General features: G+C 57.7%; 2 protein-coding genes across 3 annotated transcripts; one reads left to right on the top strand and one right to left on the bottom strand.

Moving 5' to 3' along the window:
* Positions 1 to 4,150: 4,150 nt before the first annotated feature.
* On the top strand, positions 4,151 to 18,533 carry SPRN (shadow of prion protein). The gene is made up of 3 exons (XM_061162973.1): positions 4,151 to 4,386; positions 5,096 to 7,165; positions 16,745 to 18,533. Exons 1-2 carry the CDS (start codon positions 4,235 to 4,237, stop codon positions 5,529 to 5,531), a joined length of 588 nt encoding a protein of 195 aa, XP_061018956.1. The 5' UTR covers positions 4,151 to 4,234; the 3' UTR covers positions 5,532 to 7,165; positions 16,745 to 18,533.
* Positions 8,052 to 20,481, bottom strand: MTG1 (mitochondrial ribosome associated GTPase 1). Of its 2 annotated transcripts, XM_061162971.1 has the most exons (11): positions 20,275 to 20,479; positions 19,344 to 19,408; positions 16,567 to 16,671; positions 14,467 to 14,547; positions 13,930 to 13,986; positions 13,637 to 13,727; positions 12,418 to 12,479; positions 12,068 to 12,164; positions 11,772 to 11,853; positions 8,758 to 8,870; positions 8,052 to 8,556 (listed from the first exon to the last, which is right to left on the bottom strand). In XM_061162971.1, exons 1-11 carry the CDS (start codon positions 20,384 to 20,386, stop codon positions 8,423 to 8,425), a joined length of 999 nt encoding a protein of 332 aa, XP_061018954.1. In that variant the 5' UTR covers positions 20,387 to 20,479; the 3' UTR covers positions 8,052 to 8,422. The 2 variants fall into 2 exon arrangements, with proteins under 2 accessions (XP_061018954.1, XP_061018955.1); XM_061162972.1 differs by lacking the exon at positions 16,567 to 16,671 and having other exon boundaries at positions 19,359 to 19,408; positions 20,275 to 20,481.
* Between the last annotated feature and the right edge of the window lie 2,033 nt (positions 20,482 to 22,514).

Here is a 22,514-nt window from a genome sequence, read left to right as displayed (position 1 = left end):
AACATCAGTCCTTCCAATGAACACCCAGGACTGATCTCCTTCAGGATGGACTGGTTGGATCTCCTTGCAGTCCAAGGGACTCTCAAGACTCTTCTCCAACACCACAGTTTAAAAGCATCAATTCTTCTGCACTCAGCTTTCTTTATAGTCCAACTCTCGCATCCATACATGACCACTGGAAAAACCATAGCCTTGACTAGACGGACCTTTGGTGGCAAAGTAATGACTCTGCTTTTTAATATGCTGTCTAGGTTGGTCATAACTTTCCTTCCAAAGAATGTCTTTTAATTTCATGGCTGCAATCACCATCTGCAGTGATTTTGGAGCCCAAAAAAATAAAGTCAGCCACTGTTTCCATTGTTTCCCCATCTATTTCCCATGAAGTGATGGGACCAAATGCCCTGATCTTAGTTTCCTGAATGTTGAGCTTTCAGCCAACTTTTTCACTCTCCTCTTTCACTTTCATCAAGAGGCTCTTTAGTTCTTCTTCACTTTTTTAAGTGTCAAATATATTTCAATTTTTAAAAAAGACATTTAAAAATTAAGAAAATGCTCTTTTTTGCTCAGGCCTTTGGCACATTTTCATCCTGCTGGGAAGCTCCAAGCCACTGATGAGACCAGAAGGCGCCTGATAAGCAGGACCAGAAAACGCAGGGCGCAGCGGGGGCCGCCCTCACCGAGCTCCTGCACAAGGGAGCCGCGCCCCAGAAGGCGGGGCTGACGTCGAACAGCCAGATTCTGCCTTCAGGATGCGTATCAGGGTTCAGTTAACAAAGAATCGCAAAAGAACTCAGCTTTTATACTTCATGGTGGTTGTTTGATTTTATTGAGGAAAACGATGAGGGGCTGGTTGCTAGATTTCGTCACAAAGGTCATGCTGTTGGTGACATTACTGGAGTCGGCTTGAAGGTCATCAAATAGCCAACATCTCTCTTTTGGCCTTAACTCAACATTCAAAGGAGACGGCGATGGCACCCCACTCCAGTATTCTTGCCTGGACAATCCCATGGACGGAGGAGCCTGGTGGGCTGCAGTCCATGGGGTCGCTAAGAGTCGGACACGACTGAGCGACTTCACTTTCACTTTTCACTTTAATGCATTGGAGAAGGAAACGGCAGCCCACTCCAGAGTTCTTGCCTGGAGAATCCTAGGGACGGTGAACCTGGTGGGCTGCCATCTACGGGGTCACACAGTCGAACACGACAGAAGCAACTTAGCAGCAGCAGCAACATTCAAAAAACTAAGATCATGGCATCCGGTCCCAACACTTTATGGCAAATAGATGGGGAAACAATGGAAATATTTAGAGACTTTATTTTCTTGGGCTCCAAAATCACTGCAAACAGTGAGTGCAGCAATAAAATTAAAAGATGCTTGCTTCTTGAAAGAAAAGCTATGACAAATCTAGACAGCATATTAAAAAGCAGAAACATTATTTTGCTGACAAAGGTGCATATAGTCAAAGCTATGCTTTTTCCAGTAGTCATGTATGGATGTGAGAGTTGGACTGTAAAGGAAGCTGAGTGCTGAAGAATTGATGCTTTTGAACTGTGGTGTTGGAAAAGAGTCTTGAGAGTCATTGGACTGCAAGGAGATCAAACCAGTCAATCCTAAAAAAAAATCAATCCTGAATATTCATTAGAAGGACTGATGCTGAAGCTCCAATACTTAGGCCACCTGATGCAAAGAACTGACTCACTGGAAAAGACCCTAATGCTGGAAAAGACTGAAGGCAGGAGGAGAAGGGGGCGACCGAGGATGAGATGGTTGGATGGCATCACTGACTCAATGGACATGAGTCTGAACAAGTTCTGGGAGACGATGAAGGACAGGGAGGCCTGGCGTGCTGCAGTCCATGGAGTGGCAGTCACACATGACTGAGCGACTGAACATCAAAAACAAAGGGAAGAAGAAAGGACCAGGATCCTGTGTTGATAGTGAAGGCACGATAGTAATACGTTTTCATAGTCAAAAAACCCAAAAAACCAAACATAAGAGAAGTGAAATGTGCTGTCTTCTTTTTCTGAGAAAATCATGAGTGCTTTTCTCCCTTTGTGCAGCAATAGGTAAAGTGTGTCCACAGACAAAGCCGCCTGGACCTGAGCAGTAGTGACCTGCTTTTAATGTACTGTTGGGCTCAGTGGCTAATATTTGTTTTTATGTTTTGGTTTTTTGGCCATGAGGCATGTGGGATCCCAGGTCCCCAAATAAGGGTCGAAACTTCACCCCTGCATTGAAACGCAGTCTTCCCACCAGGGAAGTCCCAGTGGCTAGTATTTTATTTGAATTTTTCATGTTAATATTTAAACATAAAATAGTCTAAATTTTTTCTTGTGCTTCCCTCACATCTCTTAACAGAAAAGGCTTAGGGCCTTGTGAAAGGGTTCATTAGCCTCACTCCACGGCTCCTCTTACAGAGTGCCCTTGACTCTCCTCCTCCGAAGCAGGGGTCCGTCAGACTCAGAGTCCAAAACTATGCCCTTTCTCTTATATCTGCCGTCTTGTTGCTGTTCATCCAAAAAAAATGTCCTTCACTTTGTAATTCAGTTCTCCTGTTGGCTTTTTGCAACCTTGTTTTCTTACTTAGTCTTACTTAGTCTCGACTTTTGTCACAGCATCCTGTTTTTATACAAACACAATATCTCCCCGTCTTTCTGAGCCTATGGATTATTTTTGCTTTTTTAGGTTTTTCTCTAATTCCTCAAACTTCTTGAGCCTTTTCTCCCTTTTCTCTGCTGTGGTCTTTATTGTGTTGCAGACTTTCCTCAAATGTCTGATAAACGCCGGCTGCCATTTAGGCTTTCACACGACGGCTGTCTGGGAGGTGCCGGGCAGGACCCTTGAGCACGAGGGGGCAGGGATGTCCCTGCACTGGGGGCCCTCCGAGCGCAGGTGACAGAGAAGGTGCCCGGTGTCAGCTGCGGCACTGGCCGACGCGGGAGGCCGAGGGTCACGGCCTCTCACTGCCTCCTGGCCCACCCGCCCGCTGCGCTCCAGGCTCCTTGCCGTGGAGCCATGTGAGCAACTGCCCCTGACTGGCGGTGCCCCAGGAGAGGGGCCAGGCCCGGGCCTGCCCTGGGAAGCAGGTCCCTGCGGCCAGGAAGGCGTGTCATGCCTGCTCCCAGGGCCGGGAGGGGGCAGTCACAGTCAGACCCCATGGGCGAAAATAAGACAAGGTGGGCTCCCAGGGGACACACCGGAGCGGGGTAAGGGCGCTGAGAAGCCACAGCGGTGTCCGTCCCCGCAGGCCCCACGCGGCATCCTGATCTCGTCGGAGAAGTGCCCTTGTTTCCTGGAGGTGAGCAGCTCGCTGCGGCTGTTCTGTGCGTGGGACCAGCGGGTGCGAGCTGTGGACGAGCCCCGCCCCTCCCACCGCGCGGCCACAGCAGCCCGAGGCCTGGGGCCAGCAGGCAGCTCTCAGCCGCGGCCCTTCTGGCCCAGGTGGCATTTGAAACCAACAGGACCTGAGCCTGCCCAGGACAGCGTGGGACGCGGCTGAGCCTTCAAGGACCACGAGGATCTGATGGAAGTGTAGAGAGATGGTGTCACAGAGGCGCTCTGCATCCCGGGGGGAGGGGGGGCTGTGTGAGAGGGCGGGTGTCCCCAGGGGGAGCGGCTCCCGGGGGGAGGCCTAGAGTCTGGGGTTGGGAGCGGGCGGGGAGGAGACTCGAGGACAGGCAAACTTTGGGAAGCAAGTCGGAGCCAGGCCCAGGGGTCCAATCCGACGGGACCTGGAGGCCCGCTAGCTGGAGCAGTCGGGTTACAGGTGGTGGGGCCGCCTGCAGGGCCCTGGAGGAACCTGAGCAGCAGCCCCTGGAGGCGGGAAGAGGGGTCCCGGCGCCCCTTTCCCAGGCCTGGAAGGGGGCCTGCTAGGGCCGGTGCTGCTCAGGGTCTGGGACGCCCTGGAGCCCTGGCGAGCGGTCCTCTCCTCTCTGGAGAGGAGCCCGTGTGGACACACCCCCCGGAAACGGAAGGAAAGAGGAACTGGAGAGGGTGTGGGGGAGATGGGGCTTGGAGTGGCGGGGGACGGAGTGTGCGAAGTTGGGGGGAGGACGGATGCGGTGGGGCTGGGGGAGCGAGGTGCTGAAGACAGCGGGGCTGGCTGGTATTGGGGGACCAGTCAGGATGAGGGTGCGCAAGGGATGGAGGACCGGGCAGCGAGTGAGGGGGTGCTGGGCAGAGGGGGGCTGCGCCTGCGAAAGCCCGCCCCTATCCCCTCCCGCCCTTCCCGGGGATGAGCCTCCGCGTCTGCCCGCCCCACGCCGAGGGCGGAGGCCGCACGCACATCCCCGCTCCGCTGGCGCCCGCCGGGTCTCCGCCACAGCCCCCATCCGCTCGGGTCGCAGTCCTCGGAGCCGCCGCGGTTCTGCCCGAGGCCCGCGGCTGGTAAGGCCGGGGGGGCGGGGGGGGTGGTGTCTGAGGCCGGGAGGCGGGTGGAGCCGCCGCCCGGGGGTCGCCTCTGGTCCCCCGCCCGGGTGCGAGCCAGGCGGTAGCGGGAGGGGTGAGCGCGAGGCAGAGCGGGCGGGAGGGGGGCGCCAGACTGGACCCCGCCCGCGGGGTGGGGCTCACACCCCGTCTCCGGCCCCTGCTGGCCCCTCTCCAGACCCTCACCTGCTTCCTTCGGGCCTCGGACCTGGAAATGCAGCCTCACCCCAGTGGCCGGTGGGCCTGCCAGCCCTGGAGGCCCGAGGTGGTCCTTCCGGAGCGGCCTACACATGGAACCCCCTCCCCAGGCCTGAGCACCCTCAACCGCAGGGGGCTCGCAAGCCCCATTCTCTGCCCCGACTCCACGCCCCACACAGAATAACCCCGCTGCAGAACCCTCACCACCAACCGCCCCTTCCCGGCTATTGAACAAGACCCCCATCCCCGCCCCAGGCCCCAGGCCCTCATCCTCAGGCAGGCCTCCCCCCAACCCACTCCCCACTCCTCCAGCAGCCGAGGCCCCCAGGTACCACCCAATGCTGAGCCCGGCCCTGACCTTGAGCCCCCGGCGCCCAGGCCCCGAACGCCACCCCGCCTCCCCGAGTCCCCGGTCCCCAGCTCCTGAGCGCCCAGTCCTCACAGCAGCTGAGGTCCCTCCTCCGTCCCGCAGGTTCTGCTCCAGGAACATGAACTGGGCGGCCGCCGTGTGCTGGGCTCTGCTGCTAGCGGCCACCTTCCTCTGCGACGGCAGTGCAGCCAAGGGTGGCCGCGGTGGGGCCCGTGGCAGCGCCCGGGGTGGGCGCGGGGCCTCGAGGGTGCGTGTGAGGCCAGCGCCCCGCTACGCGGGCTCCTCCATGCGCGTCGCCGCGGGGGCGGCGGCGGGGGCGGCCGCAGGCCTGGCAGCGGGCTCGAGCTGGAGGAGGGCCACGGGGCCGGCGGAGCTCGGCCCAGAGAATGCGGAGGACGGGGCACCTGGTGGCAACGGGACAGAGCGAAGCGTCTACAGCTACTGGGCGTGGACCTCGGGCGTGGGGCCCACAGGCCACAGGCACCTCTGCCCGCTGCTGGGCGGAACCCTGGGCGCCCTGTGGCTGCTGCAGCCCTAGGCTGGGCTGGGCACTTCTGTCCAGAGCTGTCCCCAGCCTGTGCCCTCCCAGGCCCCGCAGCCACCTAGAGGCTACCCAGCCCTGATCGCCCTTCCCTCCCCTGCCCACAGCCAGGAGCCTAGAGCAGCAGCGTCGGCAGCTCTGGCCCATCTGCCCAGAGCTGTGACACCTCCCGCCCGACCCCCTCCCCACCTCACACCCTCCCAGGGGGCGGGTGCCCAGCAGCTCCAGAATACCCTGCCTCCCGGCTGGGGTTAGAGTCCCCCCTGAGCCAGGACAGGAGGTGTCCTGCTGTGCCCGCACTGGTCGATGCTGGCCGGCGCCCACCATTCCACAGGCTGTTCAGGTCACCCCAGCTCCTCTGAGCCCACCCTGGACACTTGAGAGCTACGGGCGGTGCTGACCACTGGGCAGGGAGGCGGACCCTCAGGCTGGGCTGGTTCTGCCACAGCCGAGGACATGGTGCCCCCCGTCCCCCCACAGAGGCAGTCCCAGGGACTGAAGGACTTGAGGAAAAGCACTGGTCACAAATCCAGAAAGGAGAGAGGTACGTCTGTGGATCTGTGAGCCCAACATGGCCCGTTCTCTGGACACTCCCAGAACACCCTCACCCAGGGCCTGCCCAGAGCCTTGCCCTGCCTGTGGACCCAGGGGCCACAGCCTTCTCTGGGCAGACATTACAAGACCCACTGCTGGGGGAACCAGGGGAACACAGCCCACAGCGGCCTCCGAAGACGCAAGGTTTGCCTCTGGCTCCCGACGCCATGTTGGGCGTCTCAGGTGCCTTTCCCTCCAGCTGCCGACCTGCTCCACAGGCATGAGCCCAGCTTGGGCCCAGGCTCGCCCACCCGTCCTCTGGCTAGAGGAACCCCCGGGCCTCGCAGGACGGCTCCAGCCCGGCTCCTGGTCGGTTGGGCACTGCTGCGGGTGCCGGAGCCTCGCGCGCCACAGGCCTGCCTCCAGAATCTGCCCTCGCCTGCCCCGCGCCTCGAGGCCTGTGCTCAGCTGACGGATGCGTGTCCAGACCAGCATCTCCGGGAGCCCTGCCGCCTCTGCCTTCCCAGCTGGCCCTCGGCTCTGGTTGCAGTCAGGGTCTCAAATTATCCACGGGGCCTGGACCAAGCATTTCTCTCCAAAGACCCAGGCGCCAAGCTACAGGACACAGCTCCCTGGAGCCTCCTGTGTCCACACTGCCAACATTCTTGGGTGCGGCGCCCAGATGCCCTCATCCTCCCAGACTGAGCTCCGGGCTCCGCAAGACCAGCGGTGGGTGGCTGAGCCCAAGCCAGAGCCTCAGAGGCAATGTTTTAAAGTCTTAAACAGGAGGGCCCATCAAGGCAGCTCCTTGGTGACTCAGTTCTCCCTGACGGGCCGGGCTGAGCTGTGCTCAGCCTCAGACGCCCAGGAGGACACAAGACTCCGGCTGGTCCAGACCCTCTTCTGCCTCTGCAGCGTGCAGCGCTAACAATGGACGTGGTGGAAATACCACTCATGTCAAATGATTCCACTCCACAACCCAACTTCAGGAGGGTTTGGCATGTGCAGCCACACATCCCTGAACACTTCCCACCCCACGGGGCAGGGTTCCAACAAGAAGCAGGCGGCGCTCAGGGTGGACAGCCTCAGGAGAACTGGTGAGTGTGCTGGGCGGGGGGGGGGGGGGGGGGGGGGTGGGCAGCAGGACCTAGAGGGCTGCCTACAGGAAGAGGGGTGTCGTGGCGGAGGCTCCGGGAAGGTCGCACCACCACTGGACACAGAAGAGCTGGAGCTGTGACCAGATGCACGCCCACGCTCAGCACCCTTCCCTCCCCACCCTCTTCCAGAAGTGCAGGCTGTGGTGGTGACCTTCCTGCCCCTCAGGCGTGAGCACAGCCACGCCGGGCGCCATCTCATTAGCTGGAAGGTGCTCAGAGGCGGTGGGAGGGCCTGAGGTCTCCACTGACTACCCTGGTTTGTGCACAAGCCGGGCTGTGAGCAGATCGGCCCTGGGCACCAAGGGGATGGGACTGCTGGATTCTGCCAAGGCTTCTCGGGACTCTGTGTGTGTGTGTGTGTGTGTGTGTGTGTGTGTGTGTGTGGCTTCTCGGGACCTCGTGTGTGTGTGTGTGTGTGTGTGTGTGTGGCTTCTCGGGACCTCGTGGGGGGGGGGGGGCTTCTCGGGACCTCGTGTGTGTGTATGTGTGTGTGCACGCTTCAGTGGTGAAATAAACTCTGCTGCCAACTAGACCATCCTTAGACCAGGACACTCAGGAAGCTGATGCACGAGCCCTTGGGTGCTGAGAAGTTTGTGTTGTTTTTCTTGGCAAGGGGCCCGCAGGTCTGCACAGTAAAAGGGCCGACCCCGCAGCCTCCTGTGTCCACGCTGCCGGCATTCTTGGGTGCGGCGCCCAGATGCCCTCATCCTCACAGACAGAACTCCAGGCTCCGCAAGACCAGCGGGGGGTGGCCGAGCCCCAGCCAGGGCCCCAGAGGCAATGTGACGGTTTAAAAGTCTTAAACAGGAAGGCCCACCAGGGCAGCTCCTGGGCAACTCAGTCCTCCCTGATGGCCCCAGCCAAGCTGTGCTCAGGGACGGGCCTTTTAATTTAAAATCTTAAAATTACAGATGATGGTTTCAACTCCTTCTGAGAAAACACCAGCTTCTCCTTAGGAGAGGAGTTGAGAAACACAACATGAGTGAGTGTCCCCCCGGGCCAGGCGCACGGGATGCCCACCGCCCTGACATCTGCACCCAGGCCTGTCCCTTGGGACCAGGGGCTGGCTGTGCGGCAGGAGGGCTCGGCCTCCTTCCTGGAACAGAGACCCAGTGTGGTGACCAGCGTGGGGACTCTGGGAGTCCAACCCCAGCCGCGGAGCCAAGGGCAGGGGCCAGGCCCTCCCACCAGACCAGTTCACAGCTCCTCTGAGGGGCAGCCCTGCAGGAGGTCACGGTCCAGCATCACAGGGCCCAGCAGCCCACTGCGGAAGGCCCGGAGGAAGTCTCGGGCAGCTGCAGAGTAGTCGGGCTGGATGACGTTCACATCCCCTGTGGAGGCAGGAGGCTCCGGTGAGGACGGAGCCCCACTCGGGGCCCAGCCCACCCCCCTCAGGCCCACGCAGGTGGGCGTCTGCACAGGACATTCGGGAAAAACACCTGAATTCACGAAAATGAGGGCATCGCAGGCTGGAGCTTCCTCCCCTCTGCCCTGGGCCCAACCCCCGCCCGGCCTGGGGCTGCCGGTCTCACCTGTGCCTGTCAGCACCTTCACCTTCTGGGTCTTCCTCAGCTTCACCGCCACCCGCTTTAGCACGCTGGCGATGTCATCACAGGCCTCGCCCAGGCCGTAGTGCTGCACGTACCTGAGTGTGGGCGGCAGTCACTGGCTCTCCAACGACCCCTTCGTGGGTGCCAATAACCGCCTTGCAGAGCTGAGGGCCTCACCGACACCCACCTTCCACGTGGCCATAGCCAGCTGCCCCGAGACCCAGCCACACACCGGGACCCTGGGTGCAGCTGCCAGGACAGCTGACCATTCGAGGGGGTCTCCCTGCAGACCCTAACCAAAAGGACCGGAGTGTTCCTGATGACAGTCCCAGGGCAGGAATACCAGACACCCACCACCCGAAGGTCAGGGGCAGAGCTGCCAGGCACACACAGCGGGAAAAGAGACCCGTCGGGGGAGAAACCCGTCAGCTGGAACCGCCCAAGATGCCAGAATCCAGAGAGACCCTGAATCAGTTATTAGAACTGCACTCCCTGTGGTTACAAAGCAAAGAACCCACAGAGAAGACAATAAAAAGAAATAATCCAAATCTAACATCTAGAAGAAAACACTATGAAACACACACAGAGGAAATTAAAGCAGCTCGAACTCCACAGGGGACCGGGTGAGGGAGCTGGGGGCCCAGCGGTGCTGAGCCGGCACTCCTGCTGCCAGAGCAGGTGACAGAGCCCTGCACCCACGGTCAAAGCCTGGTCACAGTCCTGGGTGGACAAGGACAGCGGCTGGAATCATCCACACGTGACGCAAACTGCACGGCCGCGGGGGTGAGGATCAAGAGCTGAGCACAAGCACAAGAAACAAGAAGAAACCAGGCCAGCGCCCAGTGTCACAAACTGCCCAAACGCTTGACAAAGAGAAGCCTTAGCAGCCAGAGCGCCATACGTAGAGAACAGACCCTCCTCAGAAACCGCTCCTCCGCAGACAGTCCATCCACTTAGAACTCCACCCACAGGGCAAACTCCCTTCAAAACAGAAGGTGAAATGAACACATCCTCAGACAGCAGCTGCACGGCCACCAGCATCACAGGAAATCCGCGACAGGGAGACGGCCCCAGAGGGCAGGGGCCCCACACCAGGCGGGACGTGACCTGCGAGGCTCAGGGCAGACCACCAAGACTGAGTCTGCACTTTACATCCATGTTTTAAGAAAGCGCAGCAGCATGTCTGCTGCAAAGAACAACACGTGTCACCAGACTGGCCCAGAGGTAAGGTCCGCAGACTGGAAAGGCCCTCAGGCCACGCGGCGCTAACGCCACCCAGACATCCTGCAAACCCTAGAGCCACCTTCACCCACGTTCTAGGTCACAAGCTGACAAAAGGGAATCATGAAAAGCGTCTGAGGGACTTCCCCGGTAGTCCAGGGGCTAAGACTCTGCACTTCCGGTGCAGGGGGCCGGGGTCAATCCCTGGGCAGGGACCAGATCCCACAAGACACAACTAAGAACAGTTTGCATGCCGTGACTAAAGATCCTGCAAGCTGCAACTAAGACTTGGCACAGCCAAGTGAATTAAAGAGAAGGTATCTGACTAATCTAAAAAAGGCCGAAGAGAGAGACGAAGAGAGGCACGAAGAACAGTTGGGACAAAGGTAAGATGACAGATGTAAACCTAACGTCAGTGACCACGTCAGACGTGAATGGTCTAAATACCTAAAATAAAAGGAGAAACGGTCAGACTGGCTGAAAAGCAAGGGCCAGCTACATGCAGTAATAAACATATTTTAAATATAAAGACACACCAGCTCAAAGTAAAGCAACCAGGGAGAGGAACACATGAGGGAGATTTCAGAGCAGAGACTATCCTGTCCAGGATAAAGGAGGTCACGTCCTCAAGTTACCAGGAGAACACAACGACCTCCCCCCGACGCGGAGGCTGGAAACACGTGAGCAGGACCAGCGGTGCGGGGAGAGCCCATCTCCTGCCCACAGCAGTAACAGGAGGACAATCAGCAACGTGGAAACAAGGGAGGAACACAGACCAGACAGCAATCAACAAAACAAAAACCAGAGATCAGAAAGTGGAAACCAGAAGCCAGTTCTGTGGGGAAAACCAAAAACCTGGCCTGATGTCCTCGGGGTCATAAAGGACATCTCCGGGGCCTGCAGGACACACGCACTCTCACCATCCTCGCTGGTGAGGGCAAACCGACTAGACATCTGCACACTGATCGCCTGCGCTGCCCACTGTGGGAACACGCGTGAACCCAGGCATGGGTGCCCAGCCAGGGGGCCTCTGCCAGGCAGGGAGGCTGTGGCTCCACCAGGAGACTCCAGAAGGCGGCAGGAAGCAGTCGGGGCAGGGAGGGGGTTACACAGCAGCACAAGAAACGGGGGGTTTCCTGGACAGTGTAACGGCTTCACATTACTTTGCCAACAAAGGTCCGTCTAGTCAAAGCTATGGTTTTTCCAGTAGTCATGTACGGATGTGAGAGTTGGACCATAAAGAAGGCTGAGCTCCAAAGAACTGATGCTTTTGAACTGTGGTGTTGGAGAAGACTCTTGAGAGTCCCTTGGACTGCAAGGAGATCCAACCAGTCCATCCTAAAGGAGATCAGTCCTGGGTGTTCATTGGAAGGACTGATGCTGAAGCTGAAGCTCCAATACTTTGTCCACCTGAAGCAAAGAGCTGACTCATTGGAAAAGACCCTTATGCTGGGAAAGACTGAAGGCAGGAGGAGAAGGCGACAACATAGGATGAGATGGTTGGATGGCATCACCAACTCAATGGACATGAGTTTGAGTAAACTCTGGGAGTTGGTGATGGACAGGGAGGCCTGGTGTGCTGCAGTCCATGGGGTCGTAAAGAGTCAGACACGACTGAGTGACTGAACTGAACAGATTCACAGGTGTACCCACATGTCACAATGTAGCAGACTGTACACATTAAATGACCACAGACTGTCTACAGCACCTTGACAGTGCTGGCTTTCTACTTATGTTTGGTGAGGACGGGGAAGAGGGCCCGCCCCTGCACTCACCCCAAGAGCTGGTGCCTGTTGAGAGTATAGAGAAGGTAGTCAGCCAGGGTCTCCTCGCCCACGAGGTGGTCTAGTACGGTTCCTGGGAACAGGCAACGGAGGGTGAGTGCTCAGCTTGCTCCCTGCCCTCCGCACCCCAGCAGTCAAGAGGGAGGAGGGCGCCCCTCCAGAGTGGGCCAGGAGGCCCGACGGGCTCAGAGGGTGCCAGGGGTGTCACCCGTGAGCAGCCAGGCCAAGCACAAGCCGCCCAGCCTGGGAGCCTAGGAGCCTGCTGTGGGGGTGGGGATCGGGCTCACCGCACAGGGCCAGCTTCAGGCCTGTCTCCACGCTTGGAATCCGAGGAGCCAGCACCCCGGGGGTGTCGAGCAGGAACATCAGCGGCCGCTCACACACCTGTGGGCAGAGGGTGGTCAGCTGGCCTTCTGCCTGAGGCTCAAGGAGGCCCTGGAACCTGCCCCCCAGAATCGTCACTACCACGAAGCTCTCAGCATCCCCACAGGATGCCACTGCTGAGTGGAGAAGGAATAAGGGCAGGAGCCCAGCAGCCCTCGCCCCAGGAGGACAGGCTCTGCCCTGAGCCTGCGTGCCCCTGGGATGGGAGACACCTGAGCCCTGGCCCAGGCTTGGCGTGAGGACAAGGCCCTACCTGAATCCTGGACATCACAGCTCTGGTGATCCCAGGCTCGCCACCCACCCTGGTGGCTTTTCCTGTGGAATGAAAGAGAGATGTCAGAGTCTGTCAAACCCCCCCCCAGGCAGATAAGGTAGATGAGCAGTGATGCACGGGGGAGCCTAGCAGGGCCCAGCGAGACCACTGCAAGGACAGAACCGCCTCCCAGGCACCACGACCCGCTGAGGCACGGCCATGATAACTGGCAGGGCTGCCTGTTGGCTTCGCCTTCCTCCCTGCAAGGCCGGCACTGCCCCGGGACCGCCCACAACGGCCCATCCCTGGGGCCGCTCCTGACCAGGAAGCCGCCTGTGCTCTCGACACTGGCCGCCCGGGGTCCCAGCTCAGGGCATGACCCTCCCCCTGTGCTGGAGCAACACTCGCATCCATCAGCGCAGACAGGTAAACAAAATGTGCTTCGCCCACACAAAGGAGTGTTACTCAGCCTTAAAAAGGAGGGAAATTATGCCTCATGCTACACCGCTGGACCCCGAAGAGTTAGGCCCATGAAATAAGCCCAGCACAGTTCAGATCCTGTGAGTCCAGGCTCAAGGCACCAGAGGATCAAATTCATACGACAGAAAGTAGACCCGAGGTTCTAGGGGCTCCGGAGGGCAGGCCCACTTGTGTCTGGAGACTGACAGGGTGAGGGTTGCACAGCACTTATTGTAACACCAATGATGGCTTTAAAGACATGATTACAGGAAGATAAGCAATAGCTGACTGTAACAGTGCTCCAACTGGCGCAGAAACAGCCTGAGGTGATGGTCCAGCACAGGTCTGTCTGGGGGAGGTTCCCAAAGGACACACTTGTGCAAAACACGAGTCAACACGGCCTTGGCGTCAGACACCAACAGGCATGAGACACAGGCCCGGAGAGCCCTCCCCAGGTCCCGGCCTGACATCTCACCCACGTTTCCCACACACCCTGAGCACAGCGGGACAAAGAGACAAAGTAACGGAAGGACAAAATCACCCACGTTTAGAAATTGCATATATTAAACATTTAAAGACAGAAAGCGAATGAAGTAAAAATGTATAAGGGAATGACTGTCTCACCAGCTGACTGCATGCCAAGCTGTCAGCTGGGCCTCCTGGTGCCAACAGTGCCCCCAGCGAGTTGGGGCCTCAGGCTCTGGAGGGTCATCCCAGCACGAGAATCAGTGCCTGCCCCTCCCCCAACTGCAGGAAGTACCTTTCCTGAGGTGCTGCCTCCGCAGGGAGTTGATAAGTGAGGACTTGCCCACGTTGGGGACCCCGATCACCATGATGCAGTACTCCACGTGCTGCAAGCGCAAGGGCAGGGGTTGGGCGCCCACCTAGCCCCACCCCCCCCACACGCCCGGGGCACCGGCGTATCCAACAGGGTAAGGCCGCCCCACCCCACCTGCCGAGACCCCGCAGCGGGGGCCCGGGCTGGGCTCAGCAGCTGGGCCCAGGGTCCCAGCAGAAGGGGCGGGCCCTCGGCCAGGCCAGCCGACCACCAACCTCTCCTCGGTGATAGCGGTAGCTGCTCCCAACCAGCTCCGTGACCATCGGGATGATCTGCAACCAACAACCACCAGGCACTGTCCTGTGGGAGCCTGGCCTCCCTCGGCCCCTAGAGGCGGGCGCTCCCACCGGCGTCCCACCACCGGCCGGCATGGGTCCACACACATCAGTCGCAGGCTGTGCTCTGGGGAGCTGTGAGGGTGGCCGGGGCCCTGCCCTGTCCTTCCCCAGGAACGAGGAGAGCCCGAGGGGGACAGCAGGCACTGCCACGCCTTCCAAAGACACATGACAGCAGCAGAATTCTCAAACCTGACCGGGAAAACAGGCACAGACCGTCCACGGGCTCCTCCTGCTTGGGACTGAAGGCGGCTCTCGGCCCGACCCTGCTGTTCCCACCCTAGTCTGCCCGACCCAGGAGGTGACTGTGCCCCGAACCCAACAACACTCTGCTCCCTGCAGAAGCACTGAGAAATCTGTGGTGTTTCTTTAACATTTTAAGCAGAAGCCTCAGAGCACAAAACAGAAGAGACCCACCTGCTTGACATTTTCATCCTTCACACAGTTGGTAAAAACAACATGTTTTAGGCCTTCTCTTTCTAAGTGTTGTATAATTTTCTAAAAGAGACAAGACGTTTCCATTTCAAACACTAAATGAAGACATGGACAGCATCATAAGCTAAAGTCTGAGGATCTGCTCATGGGCCAGGGAGGAGGCTGGGCCGCCGGGGGAGGGCAGGTCGGCCGCGGGGCACCCTTGCTCTATGTGAGGACGCGGGGCAGGGGCCACACCAGGTCATCCAAAATCACCTGCAGCCCTGGAGACGCAGCGTTGGTCTCCACTCAGTCACATCATCGCTCCTCTCCTCCCAACCAGCTTCCACAAAACAAGCTCCACTTAAACTAAGGTTTGAACCCAACTACGAAGTATATGGAATACTTTAAAAGCCCCAAAGTAAACTGAGGTTAATGTGAACTTACTGGCCTTAACATGAAGCAAAATCACCGTATGACTCTTACTTTTACAACCAGTACTGCACTGTTTGAGAGTCCCTCGGACCGCAAGGAGATCCAGCCAGTCCATTCTAAAGGAAATCAGTCCTGAATATTCACTGGAAGGACTGATGCAGAAGCTGAAGCTCCAATACTTTGGCCACCTGATGCAAAGAACTGACTCACTAGAAAAGACCTTGATGCTGGGAAAGATTGAAGGCAGGAGGAGAAGGGGACGACAGAGGATGAGATGGTTGGATGGCATCCCTGACTCGATGGACATGAGCTTGAGCAAGCTCCGGGAGTTGGTGATGGACAGGGAAGCCTGGCATGCTGCAGTCCATGGGGTCACAAAGTGTCACACGACTGAGTGACTGAACTGAACTACCTTGTTTGATCAGCTACTGATTTACTTAAAGGAACAAAAAAGTCACTCATAATTTCAGTTAGTTTTACTGATTTATCGTTTGCTGTGATGATGCAGATGAAGGTCAGGCCCACAAAGACTTCGTGAAGTCACACCGCAGGCTGCATACAAATCTGCATGGGACGCCCCTCTCCCAACCTGCCGAGGCAGACACAGCCCCCCCCCGCCCCGCCCCCCGCCGAGGGGCTGCTCCCTCCTGTCCTCCCCAGACTCAGCTGCCTCCTGCAGGTGAGATCCGACACCCCCATCAGGCCACCTAATGTGCCCATCACTCCACAAAGATGAGCATTTCGGAGCAGAAGCAATTGCTGGATGCTAAGACCCAAGTCTCAACTAAGAAAAGCAAGTGAAAGTTTGTGATGACAAGTAAGGACAGTTGCCCCTGGAGTGAAAGCCGGGGTTCAGTCCTCGGGGCAGGAGAGATTCAACTAGAAGCCTGCGGGGAGGTGGGTTCAGATGGGAAACGCCTTCCCCTCGGGCACTCAATGAACAAAGAGCCCTGGGGCTGGAGTGCCTGGGTTTCCCTGCAAACCTTGAGCTACAAGTCTGTGGGTGGAGTTTAAAGAATTCAATGTACCACAGCCAACTAAGAAACCAGAACTGCTGCTGCAAAAGGAAAAGCTACACACACACAAAAGCTGGCTCGATTTCAAGATTCTGACACCTACTCTTTACATTTCTCTTACTCAGGGACATCACCCCTGGACACTGTGTCCCCGTCCAGCAGGGCTCGGGAACACCCCCAGTTGCTTTGGGTCTCCCACCTTCCAGATCACTCAGGGGGCAGCAGGCAGCCCACAGCTCAGACCAGCAGTCTGGGAGGCCATGGGCCTGGCCAGTGAGGACACTGGGAGCCAACGCTGCCACACCAAGAGGCCTCTGGGTCGGAGAGCACTGAGCAGGGTGCTGGTGACCCACTGAAATGTTAGCGAGTGACAGTTCAACAAGATGTAGGCATCCGTACCGCTGCAGCCACATGCCATATGCTCCCAGCCTCGAGGGCCCTGCGGCTGCTCTGTGGGAGCGCGGCTCCTCCCCTTGCCCACCACGTGGGAGTGCAGCTCCTCCCCTTGCCCATGGCTGAACCCCTGCTGAAGGGTACAAATTCTTCTGTCTCTTGGATGACAGGTTAGTCAAAGGCTACTTTGCTAAAGCTGGCAGGCCTGGGCAGACGGGCACCACGTCCACCCAGAGATCTGGTCAGATTTGAGCCCTACCTGCTGCTCCTTCAGATCTGCAAGGTCCATTTTGTTGAGGACAAGCAAGTGAGGCTTAAGCCCAAGGGTTTCCTGAAACAGAGGGTTTCGGCCCGAAAGTGGGATGTGGCAAAATTAAGGCAAAATTCCATCAACTTGACCAGCTAATTGACATACTTTCCCCTGTCTTGTTATGCAGACTGGACCAGCCTGTAACAGGACACCCTCGGAAGGAAAGGACAGGGTGTTGAAGCCTGTCCAGGAGCAGGAGAGCTCCAGCCAGCCCAACCTCGAGACCGAGCCCAACCCCAAGTCCTGCATTCACTGACCTCAGGGCCACTGAGCCCCTGGAGGCCCCCCAACACGTCCTGTGGACAAGAGGCAGGGCAGCGGCCCTCTCGTGGCTTCTCAAACAGGAATGATGGCGGCAAAAACAGAGCTCAATGGAAGGTTTTGTGACTAGATCACTGTTTAGTTGCCAAAACATCTGGTCACTCAGGACAAGCGCCTCCCATGAGTCCTAACCAATGTATCTCACACCACCACCCCCAGCCCCAGGCGTCCTCATGGAGACCTCCAGTGAGCCCACCTCCTCACACCAGGGGCAGCCCCTTCCTATCTCCACCAGGGGCCCCCGGCGCTCACTGTGACGCGAGCACATCAAGAGGGGAGGTCTGTATCTGCAGGTCGGGAGTGCTCAGCCCTTCCCTGGTGCCTGTCCCCAGGAGTCCAGAAGCCTCAGCATGCCCCCGTTCCAGGCACCCAGTTAAGCCGCTGTGTCCCCACCCATACAACACAGGGACAACAAAACAACAACTTACTTTTTCCATAAACAGCACTCTGCCCTCAGAGGTTAACCAAGCCTGAGCTAATTGAGAACACTGAAAGCCTCCAGACTCCCTGAAGAGGCCGTCCTGGAGAAGTCAGGACATCCAGCGAGCAAAGGAGGACGGAGCGGAGGCGCCTCCCCTCGGCACACAGACAGCAACAGCAGGTTTCCTTGTTTTTCAGTAATCAGACATGCAATTGCCAGCAAGCCCTTCTGACTGGCACAAGATATTGTGTGAACTGAAACATTTAGCCCACGGTAGAGAAACTGGAGAGTTTTCTCAGAAATTCCAACTAGAGATGGTGATGACTTTCAAACCAACACATGTGTCTTACAGGGAGCCTCTAAACACAGCTCAGGAAATACAGCAAAAACAGGGTATGCAAAGCATGCTCATCACTGAGGGAGATGGTTCCCTCTTCCGATGCATCCTTTCATACAGGAAGAAAGCCTGGTTGGCAGCAACTTTCGAATGGAGATTTCATATCCCACCTGGAGCCTGCTACTGCTGTAGTGAGTTGGAAGGCGCGGCGGTGCCAGGCGGAAACCTGAGACAAACAAGCTACCTGTGTGCCAGAGGGGAGCTTCTGGGCCCCACACCAGGGATTCTGACTCACAGGTCTGGAAAGGGGCCTAGACATCAGTATTTTCAAGAGCCTCCCAGGGGAATTCTAATATGTAACAAGGATCGAGAACCACTGCTTTAAATGTCAGTAACTATGACAGGTGACCCTGTTGGCCACTGTGGGGCTGACTGGACCAGAGCAGGGACCAGGGAAGAAGGCAGATGGAAACAAGGTAACAGCCAGGAATGCTTCTCGGGTCGTGTGCACTGCCCGACTCCGGATGGTCTCCCCTGCACTACCGCTCTGCTCCCGATCCCAGTGGGGTTGGAGGAGGGGATCCCCTCACCAAGCAGTTCTCACCACCAGCTGGGGTCCTTCTGTTCAGCACAACTCTGACTCCATCTACCTAGAGACAGCATCAGACCCCACAGTCTGAGCTCAGGAATGCCACCACCCCTCACTTCAAATAGCAACTGCAGTTGAGGTTTGACAGAAAACAGCAAAATTCTGTAAAGCAATTATCCTTCAATAAGAAATAAATTAATTTTTAAAAATAGCAACTCCAAGTCCAGGTTGTCACCTGTCACTTCTGAACAGGCCCAAATCAAGGGTTCCCAAGACCCTTTCCTGGGTTCTAGCAAAACTAGTCTGGACAGTGGCTCAAGAAATTGAGAGAAACATTATGATCAGGCTTCCCTGGTGGCTCAGGGGTAAAGAATCTGCCTGCAATGTAGGAGATATGTGCAGGACATCCAGGTTCAATCCCTAGGTGGGAAAGATCCCCTGGAGAAGGAAATGGCAACCCACTCCAGAATTCTTGCCTGGAAAATCCCGTGGACATAGAAGTCTGGCGGGCCACAGTCCATGATGTCACAAAGAGTCAGACGTGACTTAAATGACTAAACAACAAAAATGACACAACTCTGGAGTAGCCAAATGGAAGACATGTGCAGGAGGAAGCCTGGGAAAAGACATGGAGCTTCCCCCCATGCAGGTGCCTCTGCCTGCATCTCCACCCTCTCAGCAATCAGGAAGCTCTCCCCACCCCCACCCCCCAACAGCCTGCGGTTTTATAGCAGCTTCATTACACAGGCAGGACAGAGTGAAACACTGGCCTCTGGTGAGTGAACTCAACCTCCAGGCCCTAAGGTGGGGGTGGCAGGGGTAGGACTGAAAGTTCTAATCCTCCCCATAGCAAGGCTGGTTCCCCCAGCAACCAGCTCCCCCCTTAAGTGACCGGGGGTCTTTTCCAAAATCACCTCACCAACACAGCAAGAGACACCTTATCACACTCCTCACTTTGGAAACTCCAAGACTTTCAGGAGCTCTGTGCCAGAACCAGGACAAAGACCAGATAGGTAATGCTTATTCTAAGTGAGGACGTCACCACCACTGAAGGATATCCGGGCGTCATGCACCTCGATGGTGCAGTCCACCAGCCTCAGGCTGCTCTGCATCTTCTTCAGCCCTGGAAAACAGAAGAGGGACGCCTCAGGGGAGGACGGGGTCCAGGCCTTTATTACTGAAGCACAGTTAGTTGCTTTATGATGTTTTTAGTTTCTCCGGAACAGCAAAGTGAATCAGCTGTACATACACACTGCCCCTCAGCGTCCCCTCACTCAGCCAAGACCAGTCTTTCGGGCACACCCACAAACATCCCTTGTGGCTGGGATCTTTGTGGCTGGATCCCTTGTGGTTCAGACGGTAAAGAGTCTGCCCGCAAAGCGGGAGAAGCGGGTTCAACCTGGGTTAGATCCCTGGGTCGGGAAGATCCTTTGGAGAAGGAAATGGCAACCCACTCCAGTGTTCTTGCCTGGAAAACCCCATGGACGGAGGAGCCTGGACGGCTACAGTCCATGGGATTTCAAAGAATCGGACACTACTGAGCGACTTCACTTTCTTTCTTTTCCAACAACTCGCCTCCCCCGCCTGCTTCCCGCCCGCGGGCGCCCTGTCCCCCTTATTAGGGGCCGAGGCGCTGCCCAGGCCGCGGGCCGCCACCCTCACACCGGGTGAGGCTGGGCCTACAGGCGCTCTCGGAGCCAAATTCTAAGGAAAGTAAGAACCTCAGAGGGTGCAGGCGAGAGACAGCCAGCTCCATCTACGCCTCAAGGTGCTCAGGTAATTAAACAGCCGACTTCAACCTGGAAAGTGCTTTCCTACCCCTGCCTCATTCCGTCCCCAAATAACGTCCAGGAAATTGTGTCCTTTTCCAAGCAGGTGGGGACAGGGGCTTCGAGCCGAGTAACAGGCCCTGCCGGCGTCAGCCCACGAGCCCGCCCCGCGCTGGACCCGCGAGGAGCCGGGGGAGCAGCGCGCCCCGCCGCGCCTCACCCTTTGCCATGTGGCCCGGAAACCAGCGCGCCACGTCGCGACCTTCCAGAGGGAAGCTCTCCCGCCAGGCCGCCCGCCCGGCGGCGCACAGAGTCCGCGGAGACAGCCTCATGGCTCCGCGTCCCGGGCTCCGCGCAGCACTGCGGACTGCTCCGCCCACGGACCTGTCCGCCCGGCCCGCGACCCAACACAAGGGTTCCGGCACTCCACGCGGCCGGCGCGGCCCGCGCATGCGCACGGCGCTGCCTCGGCCTGCAGGAGGCGCTTAGCGGGCGGTACTGAGGCTGGGGACCGGCACGGGGACGGGGACGGGGGGCGGGGCTGGGGACCGGGGACGGGGCAGGGGACGGGGGCGGGGACCGGTGGGTCACCCCGGGAGGGCTTCGGGCCGGGCTACGAGCCAGGGGCGCACCCGCGCAGTTCCGGGAGTTCTCAGGGGTCGTCTTCATTAAATTAAAAATCTTTGTTCTTCCTTAACCATATTCTGAGTGACAAAATTTAGTAGTCCGTTGTCAATTTGGTCCTTTTTACAAACTTGGCTAAAACTTTTCAGATATTTTAAATTTAACTGACAAGTGTAAGATCCTCTTTTTCAAGTACTCTGGATTTTAATATACAAATCCTTTGCAAACACTGCAGTTCTGCTAAATTAAATCTCTGAATACAGTGAGCATGAAATTCTCTTCATTGCACCAATACTCAGTGTAAGTATAGTCAGATTTTAACTTTCTTTTTTTTTTCTTTTTTTCACTGTGCTGCAGGGCTTGCAGGAGCTATTTCGTAACCAGGGATTGAACCCAAACCATGGTGGTGAAAACCCAGAATCTTAAACACTAGGCCACAGGGAAGTCCCCAGATTTTAACTTTAAATCAGGAGCCGGGGCTACTGCTAACTGCACTTTGTTATGAAAGTATGAAGCTAATGGAATTTTTAAAACAAGCTCCTAAAAGTCCAAAGATGCTCAGATTCTCAGCTCAAAGCTATCGTTACTGTCATCTTGATGGCCCTAAGCCTAATACTCAGGGTGAGCTGTTTTGGGGGCTGAGACCACCTGGGCCCCCTGCCCAACCTCCGAGACCTTCCTTACTGAGCTGCCCTCCCCACTCAGACATCCTCAGTCCTGCACACAGACTCACAAAACCTGAGACAACAACACAGAGCTGTGTGCCTGACAGAAGCTGCCCTTCCACAGCCCGGGGACCAAAGAACTGAAATATAATCCCGCCAAATCCCAGATTTCTCCAGCTATCTTACTGGCAGGTGCCCCAAGCAAAGTGACTCCAGGGGCACAAGACAGCGGACACAGACAGACCTTTGGGGGCAGAGGTCCCCAGGAGGGCGTTTGACCTGAGATTAAGGTGATGAGAAGGTGCCAGGCTGAGGGCACCACCGCTGACAGTCTGGCCACCTGGGGCTGGAAAGGAGCCCAGTGGCAATTCTTCAGGCACGCACACGCTCCTCCAGGGTCCACATGTGAAGCAGGGCACATCGTGCAGCCCGAGGCTCGAGGAGGATCAGGAGCCACTGACCTGAGGTGGGCGCCAGGCCAGGGGGCCCCAGGCCTGCGGTGCGGAGTCCCAGCCTCTGCAGCTCCCCGCTTCCCTCTGCAGCTCCCCGCTTCCCTCTGCAGGCCGGCCTCCAGCTGCACCACCTCTGGGGACAGTCCTGGAAAGATGCCCACAGTCTGCCGTGGCAGCTGTGAGACTGGCTCTTGCCAACCCCACCTGAGGCCTCTGACCTTTCCTCAGCTGTGAGATGGGGACCATGCAGCCGCTTCCCTGGGACACTTCGAGGATGCAGTGAAATGAGATGGGGGCAGCTGAGCATAGCACCCAGGCCCCCACATTTATCCCAACACTGCCCAGGGCACCCCATTCCTCTGTACCCTTCAGGCCTCACTGTTCACTTCCTCCAGAAAACCCCGGGCCCGCGGATCAGTACAGGGTGCCACCAGCCCCCGTGAACTCCCGTCTCCCACTCGCTGGCCCTCACCCAGCCCACAGGGCAGCCGCTGCCTGGTGAAGGGTCTGTGGACGCATACCGGGGAGGCCCACCAGCTCCGCTGCCACCGCAGTGAGAACTCGGGGACCCAGGAACATACCCAGGGTCCCGGCTGTCTGAGGGAGGTGGGCCATGTGCTGGGGGCACAGAGCCCTGCAGTGACCAGGGCCAGAGCAAGACAAGGACAGAGCCGCCCAGGCTGCAGCTCGGAGGCGTAAGTACGACTCTGGACACAGGC

Source organism: Dama dama, chromosome 15 (assembly GCF_033118175.1).
Source record: "Dama dama isolate Ldn47 chromosome 15, ASM3311817v1, whole genome shotgun sequence".
In the NCBI taxonomy this organism is placed as follows: domain Eukaryota; kingdom Metazoa; phylum Chordata; class Mammalia; order Artiodactyla; family Cervidae; genus Dama; species Dama dama.
The sequence above is the reverse complement of the archived record's forward strand: the minus strand, read 5'-3'. Positions and strand labels throughout refer to the sequence as shown.